The sequence below is a fragment of the Amblyomma americanum genome, chromosome 10 (assembly GCF_052857255.1).
Source record: "Amblyomma americanum isolate KBUSLIRL-KWMA chromosome 10, ASM5285725v1, whole genome shotgun sequence".
Taxonomy (NCBI): Eukaryota; Metazoa; Arthropoda; class Arachnida; order Ixodida; family Ixodidae; genus Amblyomma; species Amblyomma americanum.
The window spans coordinates 60,699,210-60,715,499 of record NC_135506.1 but is presented as its reverse complement, the minus strand read 5'-3'; the positions used below and the strand labels follow the sequence as shown (position 1 = coordinate 60,715,499).

General features: G+C 47.5%; 1 protein-coding gene across 1 annotated transcript in view; it reads right to left on the bottom strand.

Moving 5' to 3' along the window:
- LOC144106885 (salivary peroxidase/catechol oxidase-like) overlaps nucleotides 1-14,099 on the bottom strand; it is a 44,250-nt gene extending 30,151 nt beyond the window's left edge. Inside the window, exon 1 of the mRNA XM_077639832.1 lies at nucleotides 14,054-14,099. Within this exon, the coding sequence (XP_077495958.1) occupies nucleotides 14,054-14,061 (8 nt within the window). The 5' untranslated portion in view covers nucleotides 14,062-14,099. The remainder of the gene's footprint in view (nucleotides 1-14,053) is intronic.
- Between the last annotated feature and the right edge of the window lie 2,191 nt (nucleotides 14,100-16,290).

Below are 16,290 nucleotides of genomic sequence, written 5' to 3'. Positions count from 1 at the left end.
GCAGGCGTCTTCACCTAACGATATCCGCGAAGTGACCACGGGTAATAGCCAGGCGTTGAAGCGGACTTTCGTAACTGCTACGATCTAGGAGCCCTGCGTACGCGCTAGCAATAGTCGCCCGTTTCGATGATGATATTTGTCCATGTGGCTAGCTTTAATTGTCACACAACTTTGAGAAGGACTCAACGAGGTCAGATTCTGGGGAGCTTGTAGCTGACAACGAGTGGTGCATCAGCGCCTGCCTTAATTTTGATTCACATGACAACGAAAAAAGTCGTACACGACCAAATTTGTCAACGTCCAGATGGAAGGGCCGCAGTGGGTTGTGCCGTATAAACGAAGGTGATGCATTTAAAATGCAATGCCTAATGCTTGGCTTTATGAAAAGCGCCGCGTTATAAAATCGAGCAAAGTAAAGTCACAAGCTGAGACCCCGCTTAATGCTTTATCGAAGCAGGAGGACTCCGCGCTCACTGCCAGGGCCGAATCCACGGCCTTCGCATGCAGTGGGTGGTCTCTGTATACATCTGCGGTCTGAGTCAGCCAACCCCTAATCGCTACCACTACAGTTCACTACAAATAACTAAGGCTTACAGGTGGCCGTCACAGCTGGTTTGTTGCATTCATTTACCCGTAGATCCCGCTGTGCACTCAGAGATTTTGTTGTAATTTTATTGCATCACTCTCTGGTTCGAATAGTTTTGTTATGCCTCTTCTTAACATAGCGGTTCAGTTTTTTTTTTACTCATTGTTTCTTAGACACTTCTTAGCTATTATTATTGCTATTTTTTCTCCACATTCCCTCTATCGGCAAAATTTGGCTGCAGTATATGTAAATAAATTTTCTGAACGAGACTGCCACAATCTTCTCGTCGCTTCTTCAAAGTAACAAAATTTCCACGAGCACGCTAGCAAACAGCGCCTCATTGTTAATGCGACAGTTCGACGTTTGCGGACACAAGCCAGACAGACGGAGTGAGTGAGAGACGTTAAGCCTCTCTATTCTCAGCGCTTTTGGCTTTTTCCTTTGAGGCCGCACCCTGACGCGACAGATGCGAGCTTCGATAAGGCAAGAATGCTGAGGGCGAGCCTCCTTTTAGCTCCTCCGACTGCGAACAGGCGGCGCTGGCGTTGCTATTTCTGGAGGTGAATGCAGTGCCGTGTACCTGTACTCTAGAGGTGCATGGCAGAGAATGCAGCCGGGGCGGGAGGTGGTGTGTTGTTGGCGCGGTACTCTATGCACGGAATTGCAGTGGATTGAAAACTAGCGCGTTCACTCGGTGTCCTATGTGTCTTTTATTCAGGTGAGCCGAGTAGGGGTCAGAATGTGTCCTTTATGACTGCATGTCCGGGCGGGCATGGCATTTGAGTGGGCACTCTACGGGGATGAGGTTGGGCACAATCCAAGTTTCGAAAGGAAGGGGGGGGGGGGGCACGGCAGCATTCCCTGAAACTTCTTCGGACAAGAGGACAGCGCAAGAACAGGGAGTCTTTTTTTTTCAGTTCTTTAGCTGCAGTGAAATTTAGGACGAAGAGGTTTTTCAAAGTGGAGATATCGCGCTAACCTATTGAGACACCACTTACGCAGAACAAGAACAGACGACACGTTTCGTCTGTTGCTGTTCTGTGTATGTGGTATAAGTTAGCGCGGTATCTCCACTACGAAACACCAACTAGCGCCCGCTCTGGCCACGTTAGGTTTTTCAAGTTGTAGCATTATTAGTAAGCCCCAGGTATCGCCAGTCGCAGAGGCCGCATATCTAAACAGGTGGCAAACACTATGTAAATGCACTTCGTGCTCTTTAGTTTCCCATAATACTGCGCTTCTCAAACGCGATAAACTTTATACAGCGACACAGGTAGAGCTGAACGCTGGCACTGAGTGCAAATGAGGTTTAAGAGAAACGGCAGTAGCTTGTAGCACTTTCCAGAACTAATCTTTGTGGGTAGAAAGCAACCAGCACCGTGTGAAAGCGAAAATTGTCTATCAATGACGATTTCTGCTGCCAACAGAACGGAGACATAGCTGCCGGGACATTGCCATTAAAACCGACCCTTAAGGCGGGCAGGTTCTGTGGGCACGCCCTCAGACGTATCTATGCGTGAGAAAGGATTTCTGTTTTGCTCATGTACGAGTACGCTTGCGAGGAGAAGAAGCTGCAAGGTGTCGTTGAATGCGCAACACAGTAGCGAGCCGGAACGAATGATTTGACAGAAGAAGACGTACAACCACCGACTAACACAGGTAGCTTCAGCTGTCGAAAGCAGTGCGCTTAGAACGCCTCCGCCCTCTCAAACCGCCGACATGATGAAGCGTTCGGGCGGCTACGGGTAGCAGAGACAAAGCACTCCGTTGCCTCAAGCAGCGCAGTCTTGTTCTACTCTTGTCCGACAAGATGTCGAACAACAGTAAGAAGAGCTCAGCATGCATGGGAGTCGAATGGCAACCAACTCGTTCGACTTTCCATCCTCTTGCAGGGATGGTAGCAACAGGTCTTTCTTAAGAGAGGCGGAGCAAGATCCGGCTCTAGTATCACGTCACAGTGCATTCCTATACGACTAGCGCACGACCACGGGTATTTTTTAACCAGTTCACATAAGAAACAGGGGTCTGACTTGACGAAACACGTTGATAGTAAGCTTCGCAGACTAGTCCGTTTCCCTTGTTGATTTAGTTATTTCCATGAATGTTTGAAGAATGCATGCATTACGGTATGTTTAGAAAAACATCCTCAGCGTCAGGAACGTCTTTATGACGTAATGAAAGCAAGAAGTGACTCACCCAGCGCAATCCTCATAAAAATGGTCTATAGAGTTTTTATAAACTCCTTATGAACTCTGTTGCCTTTCTATAGACTTTTTATAGACTCCTTATGAACCCTGTTGCCATCCTATATATATATATATATATATATATATATATATATATATATATATATATATATATATATATATATATATATATTCTTCTGTATATTTGTAGTCAATCGACTGTCCACAGTCAAAAGTTAACTAAAAGTGTATGGCCAGAAATCTATAGAGTGTCTATAGACTGTCTACAGAGTTTACAGTTTGCATTGTCTGCGTTGTGCGTGTGTGTGTTATGCCTTTGTCCCTTCTCTCTTCCTCCTTTTAGTCCCCTAATCCCTCTTCCCCAGTGCAGGGTAGCCAACCGGAACCCCTTTCTGGTTAACATCCCTGCCTTTCCCTCCTCCTCTTTATCTATCTATCTATCTTTTGTATTGCCTACAGACAGTCTATGAAATTTGCTTGTAGAAAGCCTATAAACTTTATAGACAAAGATCTATGGACAGTCTATAGACAGTCTAAAGAAACTTTTGAAAAAAAATGCAGAGTCTGCAGCTTGAGGCATTTTGAAAATGCGTCAGGCCTAAGCGATACCTCTCCAAGGACAGCTGTTGATTGCACCGCACAATACAGGAAAGCGCCGCTAACTTTTCTACGTGTTTCTGTGCATCACGCGAGGGCTCAATAAACAATTGCTCATTAGCCATAGCAACAGCGATGTGACTCAGGGAAAACGATTATTGCAGGGCGAAGTGGAGCCACGCTTGAAACCACTGATATCTGCGGTTGCACTCGAACGATCAGACTTTTGCAACAAAGCAGGATCTTGACTTTAACAAAATAAGAAGTTCTGCACCTGCGCGAAAATCTTTAGCTCGCACGGAAGCCCCCAAGAAAAGGCCACCAGGCGAAGGCGCCACCTATGAGCGGCGCTGCCGGCTATCAGTGGCACCCTGCAACCTTTTCATATTATTGCATAGCGCCGCGTCCAGCAGCCCGTGTGAACGCAGTTAGTACGGTGATAATAAGCTAACCGCCAAATTATGGTCCACTCTAAGTGCTGGGATTTGAAACATAATCCCCGTGAAGCACGTCGCTACTGGCAGCATGAAAGTGCTCTGCGGAAGGCTATACCCGACAAAGCTACCGCAGTTAAAAAAAAATTGCGTGCCCTTGAAATGCAACGTTTGCAACACGGTAATTCTTTTTCCTTAAAGGAACGCTGAACACAAATTATAGTTGCCATGCATCTGTTGATTACCGCATTCCAGCAATAAAGGCGCTACTTTTACTGAAAATGTGCTTTTACAAGCTAAAAGAAAAGTAAAGAAATGAAGTACAAGTGTCGCCATCACCGGCTGATTTCTAAACTAAACTGGGCGCGTCAACACGGTTTTGTTTTCGTCACGCATATCAGAGCTTTGGCTACGCCGCCATTCACTTCAAAAGAGTGTGGACGTCACGAATACAAAATCGAGTGGCAGGGAAATTTTTCGGTTAAAATCTATCGACAATAAATGCTTCGTTTTTTGCCGGACAAATATTAACGTGCCGAGAAAGAACCATATAATTAGATTTTCTTACTGAGAGCAAAAAAAAATTATATGGAGTTTCCCTCAGTGTCGGTTTAACTGTGTCGTCCTTTATGCGCATCAACATGAGTGAAAAGAGGATTGTATTGCGTATAGCTGCATTCGACAGGTTTGAAATCATGGCGACATCCTTAAACGGCTATTAACTTGTTCAGAAAAGTTAATAAATATTTACAACTGAACGAAAATTCTGCAGAGAATCGGGCTGATCGGCGCCATCTCGGTTACGCAGAGCCGGCAATGGTGGCAGTGCGCATGCGCTACAATTTCGAAATCGTCTGCCGAGCGGCGCAGACGAACCAAACGGACGAAACGCATCGGAAGTGTGTGCAACGACGCCTGACGACGCTGTTCGGATTTGTGACGTATTAAGAGTGGTACGGAGAGAAGGGAATGGGTCTTTCACCAACGGCCGCAAAGCACGCAGGGCTCAAAAACGGTTAATCCGGCCCAATATCTGCTGCTCAATTTCTTCCTCCTATTACGCTGATCGCTTCAATTCTGCAGTTTCAGCGCACTCACTACACTCTGAACACGAATACGCCTTATATGGGAATAATAAAGGGTGTAAGCTGTCCTCTAGCGCCCTCTGTTTTATAAAATAAAGTGCACTCGAGAGCTTATACTCTCTTTTTACTCCTCTCTGTTTAAAGTGTTGCGCTCCCAGACTTTCCGTTACCGCTTCGCTCGCGTTTTGGTGGCAAAACGGCTCTATACGGCCCAGCCTTCCATTTGGGACTCCTTGTATTTTGTTGGCTTCGACAGCAGCAAAGTGAATTAAAAGAAATACGAAAAGAAACAGCGGCGCAAATCCGGCGCGCGCACAGCCCTAAATGCGCAGCTGACTGCAAAAGAACAGAGAGAAAAAAAAGAAGAAAGCAACTATCGTTAAAAAAACGGAAAAGGGTAACCTGTTCTGTATTCGTATGCTCCGCACTTTCTCTTCACATTCCAGGTTCTTATCCTTATACTTTTCTTCTTATCCTTACTCGTGCTTGGATTACGGTGCGCCTCGGACATAGCGGTGCCTTTGCGGAGAAAAGCACGCCATCAGTATGCCGACCGCGCCGGCCGCCTCACTGCACACGTGGATGCGGGCAGAGCTAGCGGGCCGTGCGGCGCGGCCAAGTCCGCGCCGCACGGCCCGCCAGCCTTAAACGGGGAGGCCAGGCTATGCATGTCTTACTGCTCCTGGAAATTAGCCGGGTGCCGGCGCTGGGGACAATAGTTTTCTCCGGAGACAGACTGCTCTGCCCCATAAGAAACTGGTTGTGCGTCGCGACGCCCAATGAAATAGGAAGAGAGAAAAAAAGTGGGGGAATTAATGCGCCGCTACCGCAGTGGTGTTCCCTTGGCTGGGTGTCATTTATGCGGGCGCGCATCTTTCTATCCACCTGCCCGTTCCCGGGTTCGAACCCGACCGCGGCGGCTGCGTTTTTATGGAGGAAAAACGCTAAGACGCCCGTGTGCTGTGCGATGTCAGTGCACGTTAAAGATCCCCAGATGGTCGAAATTATTCCGCAGCCCTCCACTACGGGCGCCTCTTCCTTCCTTTATCTTTCACTCCCTCCTTTATCCCTTCCCTTACGGCGCGGTTCGGGTGTCCAACGATATATGAGACAGATACTGCGCCATTTCCTTTACCCAAAAAACCAATTATCATTGCCCCGTGCTTTCGGAGTGGTGCTCTGGGTGGCCTCGTGCGCTAATGATTGCGAAAAAAGTACACAAAAGTTAGCAAGCACACCCGCAGTGAAATGAATTATGTAACGCAACAGTGGCGAAAAAATGTTAATTTCATCGCCGCTCAGCGCGCAGGCTCTTATACATAATGCAGCCGATTGTAACTATGAAAATTCTAACAGTTAAAGGTTGTAACTATGCAATCTATAACTGTTAAAGTACTGGCAATGATGATGGTGGATTTTAATGGAGCAAAGGCAGCTTGGCCATGCTGCGCCATGGCAGTATATATTTTTCATATACACAGGGTGGGATCAAAGACCCAATTTCTAGTCATTTCACCCCGAACGAGCTGAGCACCTGGCCAGGAGAACGCTTGCACCGATTGTATCATCGATGGGTGACCGGAGGCATTGGGGATCGAACCCCGTACCTCTCATTTACGAAGTGGATGCTCAAACCACCATGCCACCTCTGCGGTAACAGTGAGTGACCTGAATGCAAAGAAATTAAAATTTCTTCGCCAGAGTTGCGCTCCAGAAAGCTTCGACAGCGAGTGTACATATAGCGGAGATACAGGTAGTAGTGCTTCCACGCAAAAATAAAGTAACAAAAAGCGCTTCCCAACTAGTTTCAAGCCATTTTATAGCGAGTGGGTTAGTTTCTTTCCGATGAGATAGTGACGAAATTCGGCACTAACAATTTATCTGGTCGCAGAACGATGTAAATTTGATGAGGCATTCATTAATCTTAAAGCCACCGTAGAAGTGCTTCGAAGAAAGCAAAAATAGAGGCTTGTAAAGCAGAAAAGCCTGAAAAGACTAAGAAAAGAAAAGTACCTAGGTTTTTTACTTTATTTAATAAGATGTCTTATGTCAGCACATTTGGGAGAGCTGGCTCCTCCTCTCTAATTTAGCTAAATAGAAAAAAACCACGCCTAAAGATTCATGACCTATAAAACCTTAGATTTTGTTACCTCATATACTCAAAAACTTTTTAGTTCACTGGCCACAAGGGGCTAAATTATAATACCATGGTGACAAAAACCAGGAACAAAGGCCTGTTACAGCTGCTTCTTCAGTTCACTGATAACTGCACTTTTCTCACCGAACAACTATTGCGGTATTACTGCGATTTACAAACTGGTTACTTAAACATGACGCAAAAGTTAGTCAGGTTTTCACTCCGTAGAGGTGGGTACACCGCTTCAAGGCGAAGCAGTGATTAAAAACAACCCAGTTGCTGTTCAAGTTCATTCAATTTAGGGTACGCTAGTCCTTAGCTGACATGCTCATGGCTCGGAGTTTGACAGCGTGTCGGTGAAATGAGCTGCAGTTGGATACAACTCAAGAACGAAGCAGCGAAGGCCCCTAAAAGATGTCCCTCCAACCAATGGAGTCTACTTATAGTCATGACGTCACATTCAGTCGCCTTGCACCTGCTAGTGCAGCATGGCAGGTGGCTAGCCGGTGCAAGGCAATGGTCTCGAAGTGTTTCAACTCCGGAGGAAGTCTTTACCTCCAAAACCAGGAGAACATTATTGAGGCCCCTTGCTGCCAGGGAAAGCGACCAGTTTCACGGAGGCACATACTGTCCGAACTATTCGAACTAGCCTACTATCCCAACTCTGTTTTGTAGCCTATGTGTCTGCTCAGAAATGCGAAGCCAGAAGCGTATAACAAGCTGGAGCAGTCGCGCCTTCTATGTAAAATGTAACGCCTGCGCGTTATAGACATGAATACAGGCGTGCTTAATTTTACTCGTGTGTCCCATTGCTGAATAAAAAGGAGCGACTGAAAAATTGTTTTTTTTTTTGCATTAAACTGAGACTGAACTGAGACGGCTGCAGTCAAGTATCTATGGCTTCTGGATTGCGTACCTCTCCCGTGTAGCTACATAACTGATACTGTCATTCCCCACGAGAGGGCACTTCACACTGGAAGTACTTATATAAACAAACGCGACACAACCGCAGGACACTCAGCCATATACAGTGGATGTAGTAATAAATAAACAAAACAGCCACCTGGTCAGTAGGCGCCACTCATGGAGCTCTTGCGTTTGTCGACCTTTGGCACTGGCCTCGAGTGAACGTCATAGGTCGCGAACGTTTGTGCGGCTGACCGCAGCGGTGACCTTGTGGTTTCAGCATACGCGCAGCACTTGGCGGGTGCGCTGTCTCGATCCCCAGTGTCGGCGGATATCCTCCGGTTTTGTAATCGGTAATCATTGCCCTGGCCTTGTGCTGGACTTTCTTTGGGGAGAAACGCTTGGAAGAGAAAGGGTCGGAAGAAAAAGGGGTCCCTAACTACGCCTTGTGAAATACACGTACTTTAGCCCAGATACTCTTTGGCCACGCCGTCCTTATGCCAGTAAAATCAAGTATTAAGCTCTCATCATAAATTGTGTGCCTAGCCTGTAATCCGGTAATCTATCTCCTTTTCCAACCTCGTCAGAAACGTGCTAATAAGTGTTGCGCCTGACACTAAAAAAAAAAAAGTTGGATGTTGGGCACTTCATGTCATGTTGACAAATCGAAAAAAAAACAATTTACCCTACTGCGGAGAGGTTGTAAAATCGCGAGGCAGAAATGGCATTCCATCAATTCTCAACACAACAGTGTCCACATAACTGCGTGAGCGAAATAAGTTTTCGCGTTATCTCCCCAGGCATCACTGTGTTGTCTCACGTAACACTTGTAGAATTCTCTTTCAGTCGCAAAATCCAGTCGTCTCCACTCAATGAATTATGAGGCGTGAACGAATGGAATATTAATGGCGCCGTTCAGAAATTTTTCCCCGAAACGGGTAAATAATTGAACTCTGATAACGCTAACGCTTTGCACGCACATCTGACAGTGAACCCATTACGCTTTCTTTTACATCGTAGCGTTTTACAATTTTCGATTGTCTTACATTTTCCTTTCGAGGAAAAGACTAACAGGCCAGCAAGTGAATAGAATAGACACGATCGTCTATTTCGGGGCTTTTGACTGCTACTGATTACAATTAAGGTAGCTGAGTTATCAATGGGTAGTGTTTGGTACACGGTGAGATTTTGTGCTTGCAGCCACGGCCACCCTTTGAATTGATTTTCGTTTTCTTGTTCTCAGGGCTTCCTATTACTCAGTTATTACTCGCTCACTCCCTGGGCTATCCTTCAATGACGACCATACGGTACGGGTTAACGTAAAAGGCGTCGTTCTAAGTCTCTTACTGTATGTTGGTGTCGATAGTGTGTTATTACTGACACCTTTTCATAATGTGGTCCATGCACTAATACAGGCTGGCCATTGGCGGAACTCATTTTTCCCACCGTCCATACCATGCTGGGTACAATGGTTCTCGTGTGCCCAGTAAAGGACGCGCTCGAGTTTTCACATTCTTTTTTTTACCAACTTCTGATTCCAGATGAGAGAAAAAAAAAACGAAATTGCTGTAATAAACATGAGCCTAAGGACGCTTTTTTTTCCGGCCAGAAGGCCATCAGCGCACGGTAAATAGCGGGACAGATCGTTCCGCTTTAACGCACCATTTTGCAATAGCAATTATTGTACAACAATGACTCTCCGCCGGGAAGACCGAGCGCACTCCAGATACCCGGCAGATCAAAATTTCTTTGCATCCGCAGAGTTTTTTTTTTATTTCTTTCCTGCGGCTACGTTATACGCTCATCGCCCTGTAATATTAGTGCAAGTGACGTGAACATCTTGTCGGAGCTGAGGGGCGATTTTGATCACCGAGAACACAAAGGCGATTGCGCGAGAACAAGAAAACCAGGAAAAAAAGAGAGCAAAAGAACGAAAGAAAGAAAGAAAGAAAAAAGAAAGAAGGAAAGAAAGAAGGAAAGAATGAGAAAAGGCAGGCATGACCACCACTCTAGACGGATTAGTCTCTACTCTTAATTTTTTTTTTTCTGAGTAATGGTATGAGAAGCCGAGAAGGATTTCCTTAATGGGAATTCTTTTTCTGTAAGATCCCACCGCGCTGTTCATGCGCAGGAACGGCAAATACTGCATGCACCATTTAGCGCCCGGTCTCACCCCCCCCCCCCCTCCCCCATACCCCGCTCATCATGGGAATCACTGGATCCAGGAAAAAAAGACGAAAAAAAAGCAAGAAGCGGCCGTCGCTGAATCTGGTATGTTATCAACCGCCGGCTCCGAGGCAGATCGAGGAGAAGGAAAGTTAAAGAGGCATCGAGAAAGAGAAAGAAAAAAAGAGGAAAAAGATAAGAAAAGGATAGAAAAAAAGAAGACAGAGGCACGCGGAGATGGAGGTATGCAGAATGGAGGTTTTATGGCCACGATTCGCGTAAGCGTTGGAGGGGCGGAGATTTATGGCGGAGGGGGAAAGCAGCTTCTTCTTCTCCGCTTATATCCCGCCGGAGAAAATGTGTCGCCGCAAAGCACTCTCGCTCCTCGCGTTACGCAAAGGGAGAGAGCGTGCAGATCACTCGGCTTTCCGGACGGCGGAAGATCCGGTGTGTGCCAGGTGATGATGGGCGCCGCGCTGTTTTGGTCTCGAGCAACGCCGCCGCCGTGGAAGACAGAGCGGCATGCAGCGTTCTTGGACTGGCATGGCGGGTCATGTTTGATAAGTTCACGCTCTGTCTCACGGGACGTTTACATACGCGAACGACGTGTCTCCCCGTGTACTCTATATTAGGTTCTTTAGGCTGCTACTGAGAGCAGCGATGTGCAATGCAATTCTGGTTAATGCGAAAGCATTTCTAGGCTAGGTCGACGGGGTCGTGTCACTAAAGCGTGTCACTGAAACGTGTCCGCAGCGATTGTGACATTCTCAGAGGAGATAGCATCAAATGAATGGTTGTGATCGACAGAGGACGATGTGAGCATGATGCGCAGAAAATTTGACGTGGATAGGATTATTAGTTATTTAATTAGAGCCAACGATGTCCAAAAAACGTCAAAATAGCGCGGACGTTGATATAGTGAGTAGGCGGGAAAACAGCCGTGGACGGCAAAGCAGTGGAAAAATATGCAAAGAAGAGAAAATTAATTTTGAAATGAATTGAAATGTGTTTGATGAGTGCTGATTAATCGATCAAAAAGTGATTTACATATATTAATTGGTTAATTAATTAGACGATGGACTCAAAGAGGGGCAAACAGAGACGACGAGTGTCCAAGAGGCGTCAATGCTTTCGCATTCCTCCAGTGCGGGTAGCCGCAGTGACCTTTAGCGTTTTTTGCCTATCTATACGCAATTGGTGTTTAAGAGAAACTCAAATGGCCCGAACACTTGATCACCCGACTGGCTGTACATGCACAGAACTTGACTTCGGTCTCGTCCAAGGAAGCCATCATCCAGTGAACTATTGCGCTACAACCCACTTCAATGACCGCACTCTTTTCCATCACCATTCTTTCATATTTACTCCCCGATTCCCTCCCGTACGTAGAGTAGCATGCCAGCGAATATTCACGGCGGCTAAAATCTGTTCTTCATTAAACAGCTCTCTCGTGCTCGAACGACGAGTCTAAAGAGTGAATGACTCTGTAAATAAGAATGCTGCACCGCAAGCTCCCATACAAAAATATACTATGTCCGACTGTAAGTTATTAGCTGAATTAGGTTTAGGTTTTTGGAGGTTTAACGTCCCAAAGCAACTGAGGCTATGAGAGACGCCGTCGAGGAGGGCTCCGGAAATTTCGACCACCTGGGGTTCTTTAACGTGCACTGACATCGCACAGTGCACGGGCCTCCAGAATTTCGCCTCCATCGAAATTCGACCGCCGCGGCCGGTATCGAACCCGCGTCTTTCGGGCCAGCAGCCGAGCGCCATAACCACTCAGCCACCCTGGCGGCTATTAGCCTAATTAGCTATGGTCTTTCCGAGTCCCACCTTTAGTCGTAGTTTCAGGCGAGTATACTTTCAATAGGCAGCTAAAAATAGCTGTATGGCTCAAAAACCATAGCTTGAGTTTCACAGATTTTTCAATAGCTGGCAATAAGCAATTCTTTGGTAATGTAAAGATGATCTTAAAGGCCATTGACACACATAGCTTACAGAGCAGTTTTCCCATAGATGCCCACAGGCTGTTTTTGTAAAGGCCTGACCTACAGGATATATGGCTGTACGAATATGCAAGGAATAAGCAGTGATGAGACCTCACGCTAATTGTTCGGCTCCTCTTTTATACCAGGACGTAGGACAGTAAGTTGACGTAAGTTTAGGTCGCCCTGAACTCGTCAGACAGGCGTCTCCAACGCTTGTCGAAGATCGCGGCCACGCGGGAAAAATCCTCCCGGTGTCTGGAGCGCTTATCCGGTGTCCATTGGCATCGATAACTGTGCATCCGCCGTCGATTGAGCAGCCATCACTGATGACTGTGCCGTAACCTTGCGCTATGATCGTCCGTCTGGCGGTCGAGCACTCCATTAAACGATGCCCCAACGAATCCATCAACTAATGCCCGTATGTACTGTCTCTGCCGACCCACTCGTCCCCTGCAAGATGATCCCAGCCCAGATACGCGCAGTAGCAGCTGGGATTTGCAGATGTGCAGAGGTTTCTTGGCGTCGGGCGCTACTGCGCTGGGCAGTTATTTATCTGGGACTTAGGCTGGTTGTTCTAACCACGACAGTTCAAATGGCAGATGAGATAAGCTAGAGCGGCGGTAGAGCTTTGAAGTGTAAAAAAAGCACAGGAGAGAGGCAGAGAGGAAAAAGGAGAGAGAATGTTTGAATGGCCGGCTGTAGACTGGACTGATCGCTAGAACCCGTTAGGGACGCGCTTTCCAAGTCGCACCATCTGTCGGACTTCCGCGCGAAGCTTGACCTGCTGGGTGAATTTTGCTGAACAAAAAAAAAAAACGAGCGATTTTCGTTTTGACCTTAACAGCGGTTGACAACCATTGTCCCTGACGGTTCCTGCCATACAAATGCTCCTTCTGTAATGAAAAGTCACGTACTTGACGTTCGAATTAGGAACATTCATCTTTTCTTTCTTCTAGGTGCAATAAAGATACGAGTATATGGACATGGCTGGATGTTTTACCTTCCCTCCACCTCAAAAGAAGTACATGGATTAATGCATGACGATATCATGGGTTCAGAATATGAAGCGCTAAATAAAGTCCGAGAGTATGTGAACGCTGTGAAAGTTTGGTTTGGTTTATTGGTTTATCGGGGTTTAACGTCCCAAAGCGACTCAGGCTATGAGGGACGCCGTAGTGAAGGCCTCCGGAAATTTGACCAGCTGAAGTTCTTTAACGTGCACTGACGTCGCACAGTACACGAGCCTCTAGAATTTCGCCTCCATAGAAATTCTGCCTCCGCAGCCGGGATTGAACCCGCGTCTTTCGGGTCAGCAGCCGAGTGCCGTAACTACTGAGCCACCACGGCGGGTGCTGTGAAAGTCTATTCGGAGCTCGTGTTACGTGACCTGACTCTTTTCCTATAGTCGAGACAAGAACCCTAGATATAGGGTCTCTCATAACGCCTGTCTTCCCAGGTCTCGCTGAAGGCATGGAATGGCGCTACGATATTTCATTCAGTGTACCGTTAGCCACGGATCATGACACACAACCTCTCGGGTCCCTGTGCCACTAACGCTAAATGTCCAGGCGATGTCTCGCCGCCACAACCACAGTATAGATATTCGCCGGGCGCATCAGCGAGCAGTCACGTGCGACTGCACACGGTGCCGCAGGAGAAGAGACGCGGGTCGAGACCACGGCAAAGACCCTCTTTGCATTCAGACGAAGCCCCGTCGCGGTAGTAACTAACAAAACCGTTATCCGCAGAAACGCTTCCGACTAACTGCGAAAGCCAAAGTCCGAGAGCCGACAGGAGGCACCGACGAATCCGCGTGGTAAGCCGGCCTGGGACCTCTTGCGCTAACACAGTAGTATTCCGATGGTCCCCGACGTCCAAGTCCAGCGCACGGTGTCCTGGGTCCCCCGCAGCGTGGAGGGAGCGCCCGGAGGATGCAAGAGTGCTCACCTGTTCATGGCAGCGTCGGGACGGGGTGCGTCGAGGTGCGGATCAGCGGCGGCCAGCGAGCAGACTGGCGCGGCGAGTCGGAGGATGCACAGCGCCTCTCCCAGCCTTGACCCTGGCCTTCGCCGCTGCAGCTTCAAGAGCGCCGGACGAGGAGGGCGCCTCTCCGCCACGTAGTGCTTACGCCGGCGCTGCGGACGTCATCGACCGCCGTCCTTCTTGTCGTCGCGGACCTCGTCCTGTCGGAAACGCGGCCTCCTCCCTCGCGCGTAAGGAGACCTGGGGGGGAGAGGGCGACGTCTCGAAGAGGTAGCGGACGTTGGCGGTCGGCTGCCTGTCGGCGTCGCCCCTCTAGGGTCAGCCATGTGGCCCGGAAGTCCGGACACGGGGCTGCACACCAGCGATGTCCAGTCGGACGTAGCTTCTGTCCGTACTATCCGTTGGGGTCCCCCGTGTGGAACGGGCACAAACCGTGACTTCCGGGGTTAATCCTAAGAGTGCTAACCGATTTAAGTGCAGTAGCTAGAAAGGGCTGTTCCTATTGGAAAAGGGCTGCCCGGTCATTCTCGGAAGTACTGCGACACTACAAGATGGATCGTAGAGAGCACGACGGGAGGTCCATTTCTCAACTCCTTTATTCGGCTAGTATCGGCGCAATAGTCCTTTCTGGAATGATGCGTGAATCATTGCAAATCAAGCACGACAATCCCTTGTAGGGTCTCCGCACAGGACCTGGGTGACACGTGTTTTCGGCAGAGAAGGCAGGACGATGTTTGGCATTCGGTGGCGCCCAGTATAAGCCACAGTGAAAATTAAAACTGCTCGAGCATGAGGGACACAGGAAAGCAGAGGCAGAACAAGGCGTGGGCCTTGTGTTATTTTCGGTGTCCCTGTTGCATGCGCTGTTGTGATATGCACTTCAGTACAATTAAGTCCGAATCTGTCATTGCTGAGCCACAAAATCATCATTCACAACGCCTCTTCATGGCCGGAGTCTGAGGATACATTTTGTCTTTTGCGAATTTCTCAAAAATGCTTTATTTACTTCTTGTGAGTAGATGATTCGTTTTTTAAAAACGCGTCATTATTGAGGACTTATTTTCATCCTGTTAGCATAACATGACATGAAGTCCGAAACAATACTTGCATCACTGTTTCGTGCTTAAGAATGTATTGGATCTGGTATTTAGGCACGACTTCTTGCAGCAAAATTCCAGCTGCATTTAAACAAATCTCCTGTTAACCGTCAGCTGCATTTGAACTAATCTCTCTTTGCGTATTAGGTTTACTTTGCGTCACAGTGGTAGAAAATGCGGCCAATAACGTTTTTTTCTACTTTTTACTTTCTATACTCACTGCTGGTGGATCTGAGTTGCGTTTACCCCAGTTCGTACCATTAGACTAGTCGCATGTATATTAGAGATAACGGGCAAGAAAGCGAATTGAGCGATGATGCATTATTCGCTGAGTAGGGCGAAAGACGGTCATTCGTTGCATAAATACTTTCGCCATTGAATAATAAAAATATCTCTTTCGAAAGTTGTGCCAATACTGATCCCAATCCTTTACCATCATGCAAACCGGTTACGCCGATAGAACAACAACGGGGACCCGAACAAAGGGGAAGTGAAACGACTTTGCCAAGCCGAAGTGTATGCTGGAGGAGTTAACTGCACTTGACGCAGGCGAAAGCAAGTATGAAATAATTATTAGCTATGGGCACCGAGCGTAGTCGGGTGTTTGGGGCAAACTGACTAGAGTTAGTTTTCTGGCAAAATGTCTTAAGGTCAAACCGCGAAGCCTTAGATAGTCCCGAGAAAAGTAGTGTGTCGAATGGTTGCTGCAATGTGGAAAGAAAGAACCGTACATCGTCGATGTCCGTCCGGCAGGCAGCGCGTGGGGCGAGATCACGGTGGTTTAGGCGACAGGATGGCGTCTTTAGAGAATGTGTAGTTGTAACTGGACGTGTCTTGACTACGCGAGATAGAAGGTAAAGCGAAGGCTATATGGAGATGATGCGCCGTGATGCAAGCGTCCGCAAGCGAAGCGCACGTTTTAAGCAATGTCGCTGATTTCTACTGAGCACCGTGAAGACACGCACGATTCGTGGTTCTTGGTTTTTTAAATTGCTTCAATCTCAACGGCGGCGCATGTACTTGAGATGGAGGTCAGACAGGTTGGTACACGCTCGATGTAAGTTTACTGTGGGAGCATTTTTAAAAATAATAATAATTGGTTTT